Genomic DNA, 20403 nt, shown 5'->3' on the forward strand with positions numbered 1-20403 from the left:
AAAAAAGACAAAGTCTTGCTCTGTTGCCCAGGCTGGAGTGCAGTAGCATGATCTCAGCTCACTGCAACCTCCACCTCCTGGGTTCAAGTGGTTCTCCCACCTCAGTCTCCTGAGTAGCTGGGATTATAGGTGCCTGCCACCATGCCTGGCTAATTTTTGTATTTTTAGTAGAGACAGGGTTTCGTCATGTTGGCAAGGCTGGTCTTGAACTCCTGACCTCAAGTGATCTGCCCGCCTCCACCTCCCAAAGTGCTGGGATTACAGACGTGAGCCACTGTGTCCAGCCAGTAATTTTCAAACATACAATGTATTCTTACTAATGTAGTCCCCATGATGTACAACAGATCTCTTGAACTTACTCCTCCCATCTAACTGAAATATTGTGGCCTTTGACCAACATCTCCCCAATCCCCCCATCCCCCAGCCTCTGGTAACCACCACTTTGCTGTTTCTATGTGTTCAGCTTTGTTAAAGTCCACTATGGGTGCTTTTAATGTTACCTTTTTTACTAATTTTTTTCCAAAATAAATATGCGTTACTTGTATTGTAAGATTTTAAGAGATAAAAATAAGTTACTTTAAAATAAAAATTAGGCCGGGCACAGTGGCTCATGCCTGTATTCTCAGCACTTTGGGAGGCCAAGGTGGGCAGATAACGAGGTCAAGAGATTGAGACCGTTCTGGCCAACATGGTGAAATCCCGTCTCTACTAAAAGTACAAAAATCAGCTGGGTGTGGTGGCACGCACCTGTAGTCCCAGCTACTCAGGAGGCTGAGAAAGGAGGATTGCTTGAACCCAGGAGGCGGAGATTGCAGTGAGCCGAGATTGTGCCACTGCACTCCAGCCTGGCAACAGAGCAAGACTCCATCTCAAAAAATAAATAAATAAATAAATTAAATAAAAATTAAAGACATTGATAAAAACAGGACCCAAAATCATGTAGAAAGTATGAAGTCAGGCCAGGCACAGTGGCTCACACCTGTAATCCCAGCATTTTGGGAGGCCATGGCAGGTGCATCACCTGAGGTCAGGAGTTCAAGACCAGCTTGGCGAACCTGGCAAAACCCCCATCTCTACTAAAAATACAAAAATTAGCCAGGCGTGGTGGCAGGCGCCTGTAATCCCAGCTACTTGGGAGGCTGTGGCAGGAGAATCGCTTGAACCTGGGAGGCAGAGGTTGAAGTGAGCTAAGATGGTGCCATTGCACTCCAGCCTGGGCAACAAAAGCAAAACTCCATCTCAAAAAAAACAAAGTGTGAAGTCAGCTTTCATGATGTAAATTTTATACAGGTACTCCCTGATTTATGATGGGATTACATCCTGATAAACCCATGGTGAACTGAAAATATCACAAGCCAAAAGCGTGTGGCTGACAGGGAGTTGCAGTTCGCTGCCTCTGCCTAACAGCACAAGAGAAGTAAGGTTTCTAAGAAATGTGTTTGCTTTCACACCACCGTAAAGTAAAAAAAACATTAAGTCTAAACCATCTTCAGTCAGGGATCGTCTGAATATGCAATTTCAATACTGTGTTTTTCTGTGTCAGGAAGAAAATATACCAAATAGTTATCAATAATTATCTCAGAGTTAGAGATGACTTTCTCCTTTAACTTTTTGTATCTTCCTAATTTTTTACAGTAATAATGCAAAGGGGGAGTCTAGAGAAGCTTTTCTTGTTTTTTGTTTTTGTTTTGTAGAGATGGGGTCTCACTATGTTGTCCAGGCTGGTTTCAAACTCCTGGCCACAAGCAATTTTCCTATCTCAGCTTCCCAAAAGCTGGGTTAACGGGCATGAGCCACTGCACCTAACCAAGGAGGAGCATATTTTTTAAGCAACAGCCATTGGCACTTTAGATTCAACCCCCAACCCAGCACTGTGGCCTGTCATCCTTAAAGCTGTCCTAGACATCGGGCCTGTGGAGCTCCCAGGAGTGGTCACTTTGGTGTATAAGCTGCTTGGGGCCATCATGAAATGATTCTCTTCCCTCAGATTCTCAAAGGTCAGAGGACCCAGGAGCAAGCAAGGAGATTCTACCATGTTCAGAAGCAGAAAAGTTACTTTTGGCCACGGCAGAATCATATAAAAGTTAGTTTGTGTTTACAAAGAGGGGGGTGAGGTGCCAGGAAGAGCCTCTGCCAGCCAATGTGGATATATTTTGATCCTTCAAATACACTACACATTAAAATGTCTCTACCCTAAGGCATTGACAGGGCCAGAAAATAAAATGTTTTATCAGTCAACTGGCGTCAAGGCAAATCTAATGACAATTCGCTCCTTGAAATCTACACAAAAGGCTTTTAAAACGAGTTTATACCTAAAATCCTCCTCACTCATGATCAGATGTATTTTAACAATCAGTTAACAAAGTATATGCAAAATGATGACGATTACCTCTTCCTTTTCATGTAGCATAATATGCGCTTTGAGACTAGCCACTCTGGAGAATTTCTTGTTACACACAGGGCAGGTAGGATCTTCCCCGCTGTGAGTGCATTTATGAAGTGTCAGGTTGAATTCAACATTAAATGTTTGGGGGCACTGGTCACATCGATGTGGCTATTTGGAGAGAAAAGTGAAGAAGCCACTGAAATACAATCTTTTCACAGATGCTTGTTCAATAAATGTTATGAAAATATTAACAAGTACCATAATGTACAGACAATCTACAGAAACTTCTGAAGTCTCCTCTGGCCCTTAAGTCAATAAATCCAAAATAAACACAGTCAAGCACCTGATAGAATTACTGAGAGGATTATAAGGATGAAAACACATACATACGCGTAGGAAATATTTCTAGTAAGAAATGCTGTATATAAGCTGTTTTCTTTCAACGAGTGTAAGTGTTTGACAATGAAACACCTTTCAAAGATAACCTTTAAAACATGTTATTAAAACATACTTCTGTGCCCAGGCACAGTGGCTCACGCCTGTAATCCCAGCACTTTGGGAGGCCAAGGCGGGCAGACCACTTGAGCTTAAGAGTTCGAGACCAGCCTGGCCAACGTGGTGAAACCCCATCTCTACTAAAAATACAAAAATTAGCCAGGTATGGTGGCGGGCGCCTATAGTCCCAGCTACTTGGGAGGCTGAGGCAAGAGAATCGCTTGAACCTGGGAGGCCAAGGTTGCACCACTGCACTCCAGCCTGGGCGACAGAGCAAGACTCCGTCTCAAAAAAAAAAAAAAAAAAAGTTTCTTTCTCCATGTGTTTGCATGACATGGGTTTGTGCTGAATGTCTAAATATGCATGCTTACATTTGCCATTTGTAAGGGTGTATGGATACTGGTGTTAAATGAACACACAGAGAAAGAAACATATTCTAATAATGTATTCTCAGTGTTTGCTTCCAAACATTTTCTCTGTTAAACTTTTCTAATTCATTGAAATAATAGAGTTCATGATGAATCTTTAAAAAAAAAAAAAAACTGCATATAAATTTATTGGATTGTAGTCTGAAAAATTTCAACTCATTAAGTTGGATTTTTCCCATTTCTGACCAACTACACTATTATAAACAAAATCACTGCAAGCAGGCTGGGGGCGGTGGCTCACGCCTGTAATCCCAGCATTTTGGGAGGCCGAGGTAGGTGGATCGCCCTGAGGTCAGGAGTTTGAGACCAATCTGGCCAACATGGCGAAAGCCCGTCTCTACTAAAAACATAAAAATGAGCCAGGTGTGGTGGCACGTGCCTGTAATCCCAGCTACTTGGGAAGCTGAGGCAGGAGAATTGCTTGAACCTGGGAGGAGGAGGTTGCAGTGAGCCAAGATGGTGCCACTCTCCAGTCCAGGCGACAGAGTGAAACTCCATCTCAAAAAAAAAAAAAAAACATACTTCAAGTAAAATAATCATACAAAATTTTACTAGATTTTAACAGAGTTGCTTATCTAGGTCTAAGATTTTCCCAAAATGGAAGGTATTCTTCTATTCAATTGTAAAAAGATAATCACTGGTATTTCTTGGTATTTCTCTCTGAAGTGACAAGATCCTAATGAGGAATAAGTCAGTATCTTCAGATTGTCAAACCTGAGAAAATAATACTGGTGCATACTGATATATTATATTTATATATTATCATAGCTATAGCAGCACCATTTGTGCTGAAAGTCAAGCCTGAGACGGTCATATCCCGTTCTCTAAAGGAGGTCCCTGGTGTTTTTCTGGTCTCAAATGGCTCACTAGCTTACATGCTCCTACCTAGAGAAAAGTTGACAATCACTTTTTTAATTATAGTTTTAACTGCCACTTTCCATCTATCAGGCAAATCATTCCATTAAGGCACTAAAATTCTTGACATATCCCACAAGAGGTACTGCAAAAAAGAGTTCAAATTTCTATTTAAGATAGTATTTAATATTTGCTCCCTCCTGAAATACAACCTAAAACATCTATAATACCATTTTTAAATGCAAGATCACTTAAAGATAAAACTCTCCATTGCAGAAAAATACTTCCAAACACACCACTTCTATGTTCAGTCATACACGAAATTGAAACTACTTTTAAAAAGTCGTATTTTTTAAATAATTATTTGTCCACAAATAAATAACTTCAATATACAAATTCACCAGGACAAGCTCTCACTCTCTCGTCTTACCAAATAAATTCTAACTTTTAAAAAGACCAAAATATTTATTTGTACAACATAAAATGTTCTACTATTTAGGAACCTAAATTAAAAGTTTTGATTTTACTTGTTCATTTTTACAATACCTCCAGTTTCAACGCTCACATTCCTGACATCACCTTTGAAAATACATACCTTGTCATTTCGCTCGTGATCCCTCATGTGGCGTTGAAACTGGGATTCTTTTGGAAAAGATAGTAGACAGATTTCACATTTATGGAAGTTTGGAACTTGATAGGCATAATTAGTGTTCTCCGCATTCAATGTTAAAACTCCATCTATAAAATTGCATAAGTATAGACAATAAATACCAGTTGTTATTTTTATCACATAAATAAAACCAAATTATTGGTTATTGTTTAAAAACAAAATTTTATCAGAGATTCATGAGAGATTTAGATGAAATTAATGATATACTGAATTTTTTAAATTGACATGTTTTAAAGTTAGAAATGAGAAACTTTGAGATGACTAAGATATGGGACAACAGAATTCTAAATACTTATTGGTGGGCTTTTCAGAAGCTTAAACTAAATTCCTGAGGCTTCACAGTCACACACACCAAAACACACAAAAGCCATAATGATGCTTCTTAAACCATGTGAACCTACTGAATAGTGTTTCAAAGTCACTACAAACCACTGACACATTTCACCTCCAAATCACTTTAAGATTCTATCAATAATACACATTGTTTCTTAAATCACTCAGTAAACAAAACTCTAGTAGAAATATTAAAGCCTTTAAATGCTAATTCACAAACTCAATGTCTCTCAAAACTGCTGCAAAACCAGATTAAGTCAAAAAGAAAAACTGCCACGTGCAGTGGCTCATGCCTTTTATTTCAGCACTTCGGGAAGACAAGGGCAGGAGAATTGTTTGAGGCCTGGAGTTCAAGATCAGCCTGAGCAACACAGTGAGACTCCATCTCTACTAAAATTAGCTAGGCATGGCGGCACGTACCTGTAGTCCTACCTATTCGGGAGGCTAAGGGGGAAGGATCTCTTGAGACCAAGAGTTTCAAGCTGTAGTGACCTATGATCGTACCACTGCACCCCAGCCTGGGCCACAGAGCAAGACCCTGTCTCTTAAAAATAAAACCTTTGCTCTCTCATATATAGACATGGCTTAGGAGGTTCAGGAAGACAAGAGATTGCAATGCCTCAGACACTCCTCAATTTTTACAAAGAGTTTCTATAAACCCACCCAGGTGAAGTGCTTTTAACTTAAAAAGTATTTTCGGCCAGACGGGTTGGCTCACGCCTGTAATCCCAGCACTTTGAGAGGCCGAGGCAGGCGGATCATGAGGTCAGGAGATTGAGACCATCCTGGCTAACAAGGTGAAACCCCGTCTCTACGAAAAATACAAAAAACTAGCTGGGCATGGTGGCGGGCACCTGGTTCCAGCTACTTGGGAGGCCGAGGCAGGAGAATGGTGTGAACCCGGGAGGCGGAGCTTGCAGTGAGCCGAGATCACGCCACTGCACTCCAGCCTGGGGGACAGAGCGAGACTCCATCTCAAAAAAAAAAAAAAAAAAAGTATTTTCAAGTAAGACTATATACAACAAATAACATACTACAGGATAATCACAAAACTCGTCTAAAATGCCATAAAATAAAGATGCCCTAAAGCTCTACAATTTTTTAAAATAAATATACTTCAAGTATTATAATTTGGACATAAATATGTAATATACTTTGCTATGTGAAGACCAGAAATACGGTGCACACAGCTACTTGTATCAAATTTGATCCAAAAATATTAGACTTCAGAAATTTGGGAGTAGAGTACGGGGTAAGCTGAAGAACCAAGTAGCTCAGGAAAGCCCCTTGTTCTCACGAGTCTGTGTGGTAAACACAGGCACTCAAAATGTTCTATAGACCTTGAAATCTTTGTTTTGAGAAAACAGCCTGCAGTTCCCATTTCTGCCAAAAGTCTCCTGGTGGAAGGTTGAGTCTGCCTTGTAGCAAGGACCTGGAGATTCCAAAGGACAGGAGGTAGGTGAAGCCCACGTGGGAGGGGCCCAGAGACAGGGTGGAGGAAGTCAGCAACAGCTGCAAACATTATTCTGGCAGAACCTTGAGAAAAGGCAAATTCTGGCTTCAAGAAATACAACGCAATTCAAAAGACTGCAATTTCATACATAAAAAGTGCGTCTACTAAGAAAAAGATACGCATAATTTTTATTCCATTTATTCTTAACTATATTCACATCCTGTTCAAAGACCATACTTTCAAAATTTCTACACTAAAACTAATAGTAAATGTTTTATGACTTCCCAGGCCCAAATAAAATGATTGTTGGGGCCAGGCATGCTGGCTCACGCCTGTAATCCCAACACTTTGGGAGTCCAAGGCAGGCGGATCACGAGGTCAGCAGATCAAGACCATCCTGGCTAACATGGTGAAACCCCTTCTCTACTAAAAATACAAAAAAAACCCAACCAGCTGGTGGTGGCGTGCGCCTGTAGTCCCAGCTACTCAGGAGGCTGAGGCAGGAGAATGGCATGAACCCGGGAGGCGGGGCTTGCAGTGAGCTGAGATTGTACCACTGCACTCCAGCCTGGGTGACAGAGCGAGAACCCGTCTCAAAAAAAAAATTAATAAATAAAAATAAAATAAAATAAAACGATTGTTGGGACCATAGCAATTGATATACAATCCCCTTGGAAAACTGTGTAATATGGTAAGAAATAGTTTCGAGGTTAGGAAGAGACAAATAAAATGTCTGTTGAAAATTGTTTTTTTTTTTTAGACGGAGTCTCGCTCTGTCGTCCAGGCTGGAGTGCAGTGGCTGGATCTCAGCTCACTGCAAGCTCTGCCTCTCGGGTTCACGCCATTCTCCTGCTTCAGCCTCCTGAGTAGCTAGGACTACAGGTGCCCACCACCACGCCCGGCTAATTTTTTGCATTTTTTAGTAGAGACGGGGTTTCACCGTGTTAGCCAGGATGGTCTCGATCTCCCGACCTCGTGATCTGCCCGTCTCAGCCTCCCAAAGTGCTGGGATTACAGGCTTGAGCCACCGCACCCGGCTGAAAACTGGATTTCAAGAACACAGTTACAAGTGTTTTAACCTAAAGGCTGAGTACATTAATAAAAGAGTTCCTCAACTTAATTTCTGAAATGCAAAATTAAAAAGCTATCTCAGGACGATAAAACAATTTTCACAGCCTCTATGTTGAAAATACTTAATATGTTGACCAAAAATGAGAAGGAATTAACTGAAATTGATAGATAAAACCCTAGGAGACATGAACTATATATTTAAAATTGAAAAATGATGTTGAGGCTGGGCACAGTGGTTCATGCCTGTAATTCCAGCACTTTGGGAGCCCGAGGTAGGTGGATCACCAGACATCAGGAGTTTGAGACCAGCTGGCAACATGGTAAATACTCCCTCTCTGCGAAAAATACAAAAAGTAGCCAGGCTTGATGGCGCACGTCTATAATCCCAGCTACTAGGGAGGCTGAGACAGGAGAATCACTTGAACCCAGGAGGCAGAGGTTGCAGTGAGCCGAGATTGTGCCACTGCACTTCAGCCTGGGCAACAGAGGGAGGCTCCATCTCAAAAAAAAAAAGAAAGAAAGAAAAATGATGTTGATTTACTTATGAATTAAGACTTTTCCAGAAAAAGAGTTATCTTAAGAAGCAAGACGTTGCTCCTTAACAAACTCAAAACATAATAATTTCAGTGAGTCTCTTCTTCCAAACAGTGATATAACACAATATTAATTTGGTTCACACACAAACTTAAAACAATAATTCAAATTAAAATATGACTGGAAAATTGTTTAAAAACAACAACATGGTTTTAGTTTCCACACTGAGCATAATTTTGAAACCCAATGGCGGTCTAGACTCTCGCTCTGCCTAGGGGCACACCTTTGTACAGGGAGCCGGTTCCCTTCGCTCTGGAGAAGCACCTTCCACCCTGACACCTTCCTGCCAGGACGTGGTGGCCTCCACTGTCCCCACTTCGTTTGCTTTCCTTCTGCTCAGAGTCAGCCCTTTCTGGGCAGTGTCCCAGGCCTCAAATAACACCTTTGGTCCATCATGCCTTCAAGTTCATTCAAATTTCTGGTCCCCAGAGTATCTGTTGTTCAGAAAGAGGTCTATTAAATTAATGCATCCTGGCTGGGCATGGTGGCTCATGCCTGTAATACCAGCACTTTGGAAGACAGAGGCAGAACTGCTTGAGGCCAGTTTGAGACCATTCTGGGAAATATAGTGAGACTCTGTCTCTATTTTTTAAAAAGAGACAGAGTCTCTTTAATTAATGAATCCTTAAATAAGGGCTTTTAACTGAGAGGAGCCCCAGCTAGGCTGCAGGAGACTATGGACCCCTGCTGGAACAGCATACCCACACCTGCACATATGCACATATGTCTCCACGCACCTCCGTTGTGCAGGGGTCTCTGCAGCCACAGAGGTCATCAAATCCATTAGGGGACCAGTGATCAAAGAAAGATGTGATCAAATGAATGACCGCCTCTTCATGGAGATGGCTTTCTGGGGGATAGCTGCATTTTTTTTTTTTTTTTTTTTTTTTTGAGACGGGCATTTTTTTTTTTTTTAACACAGAGTCTCGCTCTGTTACCCAGGCTGGAGTGCAATGGTGGTGTGATCTCCACTCACTGCAACCTTCACCTCCCGGATTCAAGTGATTCTCCTGCCTCAGCCTCCCAAGTAGCTGGGATTACAGGCGTGCACCACCACACCTGGCTAATTTTTGTATTTTTACTAGAGACGGGCTTTCACCATGTTGGTCAGGCTGGTCTCGATCTCCTGACCTCGTGATCCACCTGCCTCTGCCTCCCAAAGTGCTGGAATTTCAGGTATGAGCCACTGTGCCCAGCCCCAGCTGCATTTTTTTTAAAGGCAGCTAAAAGAAGGACTTGAGGTTTTTAGCAGGAGACATTCCTAATGCCTCCCAAGTCAGAATACGTATTCTCTGCCGCTCCTGCACAAACACACATACCAAAATACGCACAAAACTGCCTGCGTTTAACCGTTATCAAATCCAAGATCTAGAACAGTACTTTTCAGCTCTGTGTTTCTGCCCCCTAAGAAGACAGAGGGTAGGTCACTGTAAGAGTTCACTGTACACAGGGGATGCATATGTAGAATTCCAAGGCAGTTTACCCACACAGCCACCTCACACATAAAAATATGACCACTGTTCACTTTATTCACCCTTTCTGCTACCAAGAACTTTAAACTATCAAAATTAAACAAAAACGGATTGCATAATGAGCAGCTTTGTTTGCCTTAAGTAGAGACTAGTTTCAAAATCAGTTCAAGTTTTTATATAAATATTCTAAATAGAATAATAGCCGTCTACCACCCCCAAAAATAAGAAAGCCTATCTCAGAGTTGTGCGGAATAAATAAGACAATGTTTCCTGTAGCTACTGGGACAAGGGCCTGCCAATAACTTAGGACCAGGGCCATCTCTTTATTCAATGCCCTACCCATCACTCCATAATCCTGCTATTCCATGACTGTATTCAGGCCTGGTTTGTCATGACTTGGAACTAGATAAGCTACCTTAAAAATTGCTCTTCTACCCCAATCAGGCCCAGCAATCAGGCTAACCAGCTAAATCTTACTGGCAAAGTTCTTTTATGCCCCGCCTAGAGACCCTACATTAATCTATAGAAAATGTCTATTTACTGTATGCTGAGTTCCAACAAACTGACTGCACTTACAGCATTCCAGGGATTTAACTCAGATTGGCCTCTTATGACAAACTCTTCAGCAGTGTGCATTTAAAATCTCAGTTATCCATAAATCTTGATGATGTATTTCATATTAAAATGAGAGATATAACAGTTTCAGTTTCTGAGTACTTTCTAAAATAACTGAGCTAACCCCCAAGCTTTTTTTGTTTTTACATTTTGAATAAAAATCGTTCTAAAATATGGTTGATCTTCCTCACTCTGCTCTCAGTGTGCACCACCCTCAGAACCCTACTCCGTCATCCCCTATTCCTCCAAGACAACAGCCCTCTGGCCAGGCACGCACACCGCTCCTACACTCTCATCCTGAGACCAGATGCTGTCGTCACAAGTACGCCTGGAACACCTGACAGGCATCAGGCCACTCCAAATTGCTATCACTTTAGGTCATCTCTACTATCCTTTCTCTACTTTTCCTTTTTTTTTTTTTTTTTTTTGAGATGGAGTCTCACTCTGTCACCCAGGCTGGAGTTGAGTGGTGCGATCTCCACTCACTGCAACCTCCGCCTCCCAAGTTCAAGCGATTCTCCTGCCTCAGTCTCTGGAGTAGCTGGGATTACAGGCCTGTGCCACCATGCCTGGCTAATTTTTGCATTTTTAGTAGAGACAGGGTTTCACCACATTGGTTAGGCTGGTCTCAAACTCCTGATGCTGCCTTGGCCTCCCAAAGTGCTGGGATTACAGGCGTGAGACACTGTGCCCGGCCTCTTCTTTAATTTAAAACTCCCTTCTACCTTCTTCCCTGTGATGGGATTACAAGCGTGAGCCACTGCGCCTGGTCTCTTCTTTACTTTTTCTTTTCTTTTTTTTTTTTTGAGACGCAGTCTCCCTCTGCAGCCCAGGCTGAAGTGCAGTGGCACAATCTTGGCTCACTGCAACCTCCACTTCCCGGGTTCAAGTGATTCTCCTGCCTCAGCCTCCTGAGTAGCTGGGACTACAGGCACACGCCACGACACCGGGCTAATTTTTGTATTTTTAGTACAGACAGGGTTTCACCGTGTTAGTCAGAATGGTCCGGAACTCCTGACCTCGTGATCTGCCCACTTCTGCCTCCCACAGTGCTGGGATTATAGGAGTGAGCCACTCTGCCTGGCCTCTTCTTTTATTTAAAAGTCCCTTCTACTTTCTTCCCTGTTTCTACTGCTTCTCCCACATTTGTCAGCATTCAGGTTTTAACACAGTTGGACTTTATCAGGTAAAACTCTGAAGTGTTTGGATCCTGGAACCCTTTCTGCTTCACAAAGCCTGGCATGTAATGTGTACCTAACAAATACACGTTAAATATTTGGAGATAGATTGGCGCTAATGGCTTTTTTTTTAAACCTTTTCCCAGTTGTCTGAAGCTCCCAAAACCAATTTATCTGATTCTCACCTTTCAGTCTTACTGGCTCATGCCCTCCACCTCAAAACTGCCTACATTAGATTGAATTTTTCCAGCTTGTTAAGTACCTTTTGACTCTTCTTATTTTATACACACATACCTGGGCCACGTGGTGTTCCCAGGAGCTGGCTGAAATAAGTCTGCATTATTTTCTTTGTAGAGTCCCTCAGAAAGCCAAATGCTCAGACTGGGTAACAGCACCAGCCACAGGCACCCGCTTTCTTCCAAGAAGGAGCACTCACCTGTCACTCAAAAGCACCTGCACTGAGAAGTAGAGAGAACCAGAGAAGACCCCTGCCCTTTCTGAATTTTACCAATTATCTATTCAAATGTATGTACTCATAAGTGGGTACTCAAATGGAAATGAAATGTAACTCATATGGAAAATTCACCCTAACCTGTATTCAACAGGAAAAGTAAGATGTTTTGAATAGCATCACTTCTTTTTTTTTTGAGACAGAGTTTCACTCTTGTTGCCCAGGCTGGAGTCTGGAGTGCAACGGCGCACAATCTCTGCTCACCGCAACCTCCGCCTCCCAGGTTCAACCAATTCTCCTGCCTCAGCCTCCCAAGTAGCTGGGATTACAGGCATGCGCCACCACACCTGGCTAATTTTGTATTTTTAGTACAGATGGGGTTTCTCTATGTTGATCAGGCTGGTCTCGAACTCCCGACCTCAGGTGATCCGCCGACCTCGGCCTCCCAAAATACTGGGATCACAGGCGTGAGCCACTGCACCCGGCCCGTATCCCTCATTTTTTAAAGAAACGTCAACTCCCTTTGAAATACTTGCTTTACTACCTATAAATTTGTATTTCTAAAGAAAGACTACAAACTTGGGTAGATGTATGTTCAGGCACTACACACACAGTACCCAAATTGAACAAAACCACAGCATATTAAATAATAACAAAGTAACACCTTAAGTGTCTATAGTCTCACTTTAACCAGAACTCTAAGAATTCTAGGCTCAGGACCTGAAAGTAGCAGGGCCTTTCTAAAAATGATCCAGCAGCATATGGCAAAGTAGAGTGCTTCCGTTGACGATGCAAAAAACTAATTTTCTATATACAGCATAATTTCTTGTTTTGTTTGCTGTCATTATTCTGTTTTCACCTCTACAAACATACAATTTGTGTGAACATCAAAACAATACACATATTAACTTTCAGATCAAGTAGAGCTAAAAAGCGCCAGAGAACTGTGGAGGGCCCATTCTGAGATTCTGTCCCCATTTTCAATAAAACGTGCATCTTGAAAGGTGGGTATCTGTACACCAAAATGCGGATACATGGCAGAGACTGGGAAGACAATGAGGAATACAGCACTTGGAGTCAGACGACTTGAGGGTGAGTCTCATTCCTGCCAAGTTATGAGTTGTGAGTCTCCAGCAAGCCGAATAAACTCTCTCTCAGCCTGATTCTTCACCCAAAGATAAGGATAGTGATTTCTGTCCTACCTACTCACAGGGTTGTTAAGATCCAAGTTATATCATAAATGTGAAATAACTTTTAAAATACTTTTGAAGGTGCACACCCATCAGATGGCTACAATTAAAAAGACAGACACTACCACAGATCGATGAGGAGATGAAGTAACTGGAAATCTCATATACTGCCAGAGAGCATGAAAATTGCTATAGCCACTCTTGAAAACTATTTAGCAGCATCGACTAAAGCTAAATACATGTATAACTTATAATCCAGCAGTTCCACTCCTAGGTACATCTCCAACAGAAATGTGTGTGTGCACTGAAAAGCCATGTTTAAAACATTCACAGTAGCCCAGTTTATAACAGCAGCAACAAAAAACAACACAAACGCCCTCCAACAACAGAATGGGCAAACATGTTGCAGCAGATTTTATGATGGAATACTAACAGTGAGAACGAGCAAACTTCTGCTCTACACAAAAACATGGATGAATCTCACATTTTTACCAAAAGAAGCCAGATGTAAGAAAACAATCTGTATGGTTTCATTTTATTTCAAAAGTTCAACAAATAGGCAAAACTAACCTATGTTGCTAGAAATCAGGAAAGTGGCTAGTCGCAATGAGGAGGGTCCTTACTGGGATGGAGCACAATTAAGATTTCTTAGGGTGCCACTGTCTTCTTTCTTTTTTTTTCTTTTTTTTTTTTTTTTTTTAAGACAGAGTCTCACTCTGTCTCCCAGGCTGGAGTGCAGTGATGCGATCTCAGCTCACTGCAAGCTCCGCCTCCCGGGTTCACGCCATTCTCCTGCCTCAGCCTCCCGAGTAGCTGGGACTACAGGCGCCGCCACCTCGCCCGGCTAGTTTTTTGTATTTTTAGTAGAGACGGGGTTTCACCGTGTCAGCCAGGAGGGTCTCGATCTCCTGACCTCATGATCTGCCGTCTCGGCCTCCCAAAGAGCTGGGATTACAGGTGTGAGCCACCGCGCCCGGCCAGGTGCCACTGTCTTCTTTCTTAATCTAGGTGCTGACTATGTAAGTGAGTTCTCTTTGTGAAAAATTCATTGAACCAACCACAATTTCTGTTCTTCTCTGTGTGTTACATATCAATATAGTTTACTCAAAAGTAAAGTGCTATAATACATAACTTTCTTTTCTCTTCCTGTCTTTTCCTCTAGATTGGGGGTCAAGTAACTATGGCCTACCCTTTTTGGTACACAAAGGTTTGCTGAAACTCAGGCATATAGCAGATCTGAGTAGTTACAACAGAGGCCGTACAACCTACAAAGCCTAAAACATTTACCATCTGACCCTTGACAGAAAGAATACTTGCCAACTCCTGCACTAAACTGTAAACTGTGACTCCATCTGGAATCATAGCCATCACGACTGCAATCCCTGAAATTTCCACGACTTTCCACAGGTCACAGCACTCCTCCCACCACAGTGAAGTCCCTGAGTGATAAAGGCATTAAAGGTTTATATGCACTATGCATTATTTGCCACAGTAAAAAACTCTAATGTTTACTTAACCACAATCTCCCTAAAGCTGATAAGGCCCTTTGTCTTAGTCATGGGAAAGACTGGTTGTTCTCCTAAATAATAATTTTATGAAAATTAACACAATAAAGACAGTTGTCTCTTTCTCACTTCTGTGCCCAAGACCAATGTACTTCACTCCACGTTTTTAACCCATCCATTGAATGTTCTCTGCCAAGCATTTTCAAGCTGGTAAGTGTGATGATGATGAGTATTTGAGCCTAGTTTGCTGCCCAATGATGCAAAAGTATATATTTTCTAAAAATGTGCAGTGTCTTCTAAGTATGACATGTATCACCAGCAATTTGTGAGGTGACATTAAGTGACACACAAATAACTAATTCTAATGGCTATCTATTCATTTTAATGTGTCTTGACATAAAGTATCATTGACACATCAAAACAGTATGATATATTGGCAAAAGGACAGAGACACTAGTGAGAGTTCAGAAGTAAACACATATATTTATCATCCATTGATTTTTGACAAGAATGCCAGTACCATTCAATGAGGCAAGAACAGTCTCTTCAATAAATAGTTCTAGCCGAAGTGGATATACACAGGTTAAAAAATGAATTCAAAGCCGGGCGCGGTGGCTCAAGCCTGTAATCCCAGCACTTTGGGAAGCTGAGGCGGGTGGATCAACTGACATCAGGAGTTCAAGACCAGCCTGGCCAACATGGTGAAACCCTGTCTCTACTAAAATAACCAAAAATTAGCCGGGCATGGTGGCACACATTTATAATCCCAGCTACTCAGAAGGCTGAGGCAGGAGAATTGCTTGAACCCAGGAGGCAGAGGTTGCAGTGAGCCGAGATTCCACCACTGCACTCCAGCCTGGGCAACAAGAGTGAAACTCTGTCTCAAAAAACTTTAAAAAAAGAAAATAAAAAAAAGAATTCAGACCTTCACCTCATACCATATACAAAAAATTAAATCAGATCAAAGACTTCAATTTAAGGACTAAAACTATAAATCTCCTAGAAGAAAAACATAAGGGACAAGCTTCATGACTATGGATTTGGCAACAGTATCTTAAATTTGACACGAAAAGCTACAAATAACCAAAGGAAAAAAACATAAATGGCACTCTATTAAAATTCAAAACTTTTGTGAAGGCTGGGCATGGTGGCTCATGCCTGTAATCCCAGCACTTTGAGAGGCTGAGGGGGGCGGATCACTTGAGGCCAGGAGTTCGAGACCAGCCTGGCCAACATGGCAAAACCCCATCCCTACTAAAAATACAAAAATTAGCCAGGGGTGGTGGCACATGCTTGTAATCCCAGCTACTCCAGAGGCTGAGGCAGGAGAATCGCTTGAACCTGGAAGACAGAGGTTGCTGTGAGCCGAGACTGCAGCACTGCACTCCAGCCTGGGCATCAGAGCAATACTGTGTCTCAAAAAAACAAATAAATAAATGAAAATAAAACCTTTGTGCATCAAAGGGCACTAGCAAGAAGGAGAAAAGCGTCAGGCATGGTGGCTCACATCTGCAGTCCCAGCTACTTGGGAGGCTATGGCAGGAGGATAATTTGAGGCCAGGAGTTTCAGGTCAACATAGCAAGATCCTGTCTTTAAAAAATAAAACATAAAAATTTAGCCAGGCATGGTGGTGGGCACCTGTAGTCCCAGTTACTTGGGAAATTGAGGCAGGAGAATCACTTGCGCCCAGGAGTTTGGGGCTGCAATGAGCTATGCTCGCACCACTGCACTCTAGCCTGGACAACTGAAAGAGTGAGACCCTGCCTCAAAGAAAAAAAATTATAAAGACTGTACAGGCCAGGCGTGGTGGCTCACGCCTGTAATCCCAGCACTTTGGGAGGCCAGGGTGGGTGGATCACAAGGTCAGAAGTTCGAGACCAGCCTGGTCAACATGGTGAAACCCTGTCTCTACTAAAAATACAAAAATTAGCTGGGTGTGGTGGCGGGTGCCTGTAATCCCAGCTACTCAGGAGGCTGAGGCAGGAGAATCGCTTGAACCTGGAAGACAGGTTGTTGTGAGCTGAGACTGCACCACTGCACTTCAGCCTGGGCAACAGAGCAAGACTTCGTCTCAAAAAAACAAAACAAAACAAAACAAAAAAAAAAACGTATAAATAGCAGGCTAATGAATGGAGAGGTATAAATGGCACTTAAAAATACTTTATTGAGCCAAAAGAAGGCAAGAAAGAAAGGGGAATATAAAATGATGAATCAAGTAGAAAACTACGACTCAAAACAGCCTTAAATGTACTTAAAATCAGCATATCAATTAAAGATAAAGATCATCAGGCCGTACTTAGAAAAGTTAACTATAGGCTGCCTGCAAGAGATATAACTTACATATAAGGATAGAAAGACAAAGTAAAAGAATTGAAAAAGAAATACCGTTAGAACTCTAACCAAAGCAGTCATGATGTAGGTGTACCAATATCGAACAAAGGAGGCTTTAAGGCAAAAATCATTACTAGATATAAAGTATGACTTATTTCATAATGACAAAAGGCTTACTATACTAGGAAAATATAAGATCTTTAAATTTGTATGGTTAAAAATGTAGCTCAAGATACAAAGATTGACGGAATATAAGAATAGACAAATTCACAATCATAGGAGAATTTAATATTTAATACACTTTTCTGAGTAACTGACAGAAAAAAAAAGATACATGTTCTTATCAACTGCACATGGAACATTTACCAAGTAAAACCACATAACATGAAAAGACCCAAGAAGGTTTCAAATAATTAAGTAATTCAAGGTAAGTTCTCTGACAACAATTCAAGTAAACTAGAAATCAATAACAATGAAGGTAATTTTAAAATTAGGCCACATCTTTTTCAATAACTTATGAGAAATCACAATAGAAATCAGAAAATAATCTTGAATTTAGTGAAGACAAGAATAAACCATATCAAAACTTGGTGGATGCAGTTAAAACTGTAGAAATGCCAATAGCCTTAATACCTACAACCTTAAATGTATATATCAGAAAATAAGAAAGGCTGATAATTAGTTAAGTATCCATATCAAGAAGACGAGAAGAAAAATAAATAAGTAAAATAAAATAAAATAAAATGTAGGTACAGAACTGGAAGGGGTGTGTATGTAGTTTTCTTCCCTTTTGTGGCCATGACTGAAGCGGGAACAGCCAAAATGAAGTTCAATCCCTTTGTGACTTCTGACCAAAGTAAAAACCACAAAAGGCATTTCAATGCACCTTCCCACATTCACAGGAAGATTTTTGTCTTCCCTTCTTTCCAAAGAGCTGAGAGACAAGTACAATGTTCAATCAATGCCCATCGGAAAGGATGATGTTCAGGTTATACAAGGACACTATAAAGGTCAGCAAACTGGCAAAGTAGTCCAGGTTTACAGGAAGAAATATGTCCTCTACACTGAACGGGTGCAGCGGGAAAAGGCTAATGGCACAACTGTGCGTGTAGGCATTCACCCCAGCAAGGTGGTTCTCGCTAGGCCAAAACTGGACACAGATCGCAAAAAGATCCTTGTACGGAAGGCCACATCTCGCCAAGTAGAAAAGTAAAAGGGCAAATATAAGGAAGAAACAATTGAGTAGATGCAGGAACAAAGTAGTCTCATATACAAGCTTTCATTAAAACCTGAAATGAAAAAAAAAAAAAAAAAACCCTAAGGAAAGTAGAAGGAGGAAAATGATAAAGGGAAGAAACTACTGGTATGTAAAACAAACATCTATTAATCAAATTGACAGTCCAAACTTGGCTCTTTAAGAATATTGTTAAAATTGATAAACCCTGTCATGACTAAGAAAAAAATAAGAAAAAGCACAATCTCCATCATCAGAAAAAAGAGGAGGGCCATCACTACAGAGCCTACAGTCATAAAAAGATAATGAGAGATACTTATGAATAATGTTCTGTTAATAAAGTGTAAAATATTAGATGGGTCTTACAAACAAAACTTACCAAAACTGACACAAAGTAAAATTTTAAACTTCAGTTGTCTCATATATACTCAAGAAATTGAATCTGCAATTTAAAATTTTCCCCAAAAGGCCTAGGCATGGTGGCTCATGCCTGTAATCCCAGCACTTTGGGAGGCCAAGGTGAGAGGACTGCATGAGCCCAGGAGTTTTCTTTTTTTTTTTTTTTTTGAGACTGAGTCTCTCTCTGTCGCCCGGGCTGGAGTGTAGTGGCCGGATCTCAGCTCACTGCAAGCTCCGCCTCCCGGGTTCACGCCATTCTCCTGCCTCAGCCTCCGGAGTAGCTGGGACTACAGGCGCCCGCCACCTCGCCCGGCTAGTTTTTTTGTATTTTTTAGTAGAGACGGGGTTTCACCGTGTTAGCCAGGATGGTCTCGATCTCCTGACCTCGTGATCCGCCCGTCTCGGCCTCCCAAAGTGCTGGGATTACAGGCTTGAGCCACCGTGCCCGGCCGAGCCCAGGAGTTTTCAAGACAAGCCTAGACAACATGACAAGACCTCATGTCTATTTTTTTACATTATTTTAAAAATTAAAAACATAAAATTTCCCCAAAGAAATCTCAAAGACCAGATGATTCTAACAGGGAATTCTACCAAAGATTTAAAAACAATATAATGCCAACCTTATTATAAACTCTTACAGAGAAAAGAAAATAAAGGAAGACTTTCCAACCTATTTTATGAAGCCAGCAAAATACTGATATCAAAACTTGAGAATGGCAACATAAAAAAATAAAACTGTAGTCCAATGTGGCTCATAAACACAGATATAGAAAGCATAAAGTATGTACAAATCAAATCCAGATATACAAAAAAGAATAACATCACAACAAGTTTGCTTGTATCCCAGGGATACAAGTTTGACTTACCATTAGAAAAATCAACATTTTCCACCCTATCAACAAAATATAAGAGAAAAACCACACGATCACCATAATAAATACAAAACAAACATGATAAAATTCAAGACCCATTCATGATAAAAAACACTTAGCAAAACAGAAATAAAACTTATGTAATCTGATAATATCTACCCCCACCCCCGCCAAAAAAGCCCACAACAAGCACCCTAGTTAATAATATAATTTTCCTCCTGCAGTTGGGAACAAGACAAGAATGTCCCTTATTCACCACATTCATTCACCATTATAGAAGAGATCCTAGCCAGTACAATGAGCCAGAAAAAATAGTAACAAAAGTGATAAAAATTAGAAATGAAGAAATAAAACTGTCAATATTTACAAATGTGATTATAGAAAAAATTCCAAAAGAGTCTACAAACTATCACAAATAATAAATATGTAAAAGACTTTGGATATAATATCAATTTTTAAAATCCAATTGTATTTCTATAAACAAGCAACATACAGAAAATGAAATTTTTAAAATACCATCAACAATAGTTTCAGGAAATATCAAATATCTAGGAGTAAATTTAACAATATTTGTATAAGTCCTCGATCTTGAAGTCCCAAAACATGACTGAGAGACGGTAACGAGGAAAGAGATGATTGGAGAGATTGTGTTTAGATTCAAAGACGCAAGACTGTAAAGACATTAGCTCCACCCACATTATCTATATAGTCAATATAATGGGATCAAGATCCCAGCAAGCTTTTTTTATGAAAATTTATATGCTTATTCAAAAAGCTACATGAAATTGAAAAGTACCAACAATTGTCAAGATGATCACAAAAATTAAAAACTAAATGGAGGACTTATATTTCCCATACTAGATACCAAGA

General features: G+C 40.9%; 1 protein-coding gene across 4 annotated transcripts in view; it reads right to left on the minus strand.

The window, feature by feature from the left end:
• ZNF236 (zinc finger protein 236) overlaps positions 1-20403 on the minus strand; it is a 159462-nt gene that overhangs the window by 129305 nt on the left and 9754 nt on the right. For all 4 annotated transcript variants that reach the window (XM_050767595.1, XM_050767593.1, XM_050767594.1 and 1 more), the window contains exons 2-3: positions 4760-4902; positions 2390-2554 (exon numbers count right to left, since the gene is read on the minus strand). In XM_050767595.1, coding sequence (XP_050623552.1) covers positions 2390-2554; positions 4760-4902 — 308 coding nt within the window. The remainder of the gene's footprint in view (positions 1-2389; positions 2555-4759; positions 4903-20403) is intronic.

This window comes from Macaca thibetana, chromosome 18 (genome assembly GCF_024542745.1).
Source record: "Macaca thibetana thibetana isolate TM-01 chromosome 18, ASM2454274v1, whole genome shotgun sequence".
In the NCBI taxonomy this organism is placed as follows: domain Eukaryota; kingdom Metazoa; phylum Chordata; class Mammalia; order Primates; family Cercopithecidae; genus Macaca; species Macaca thibetana.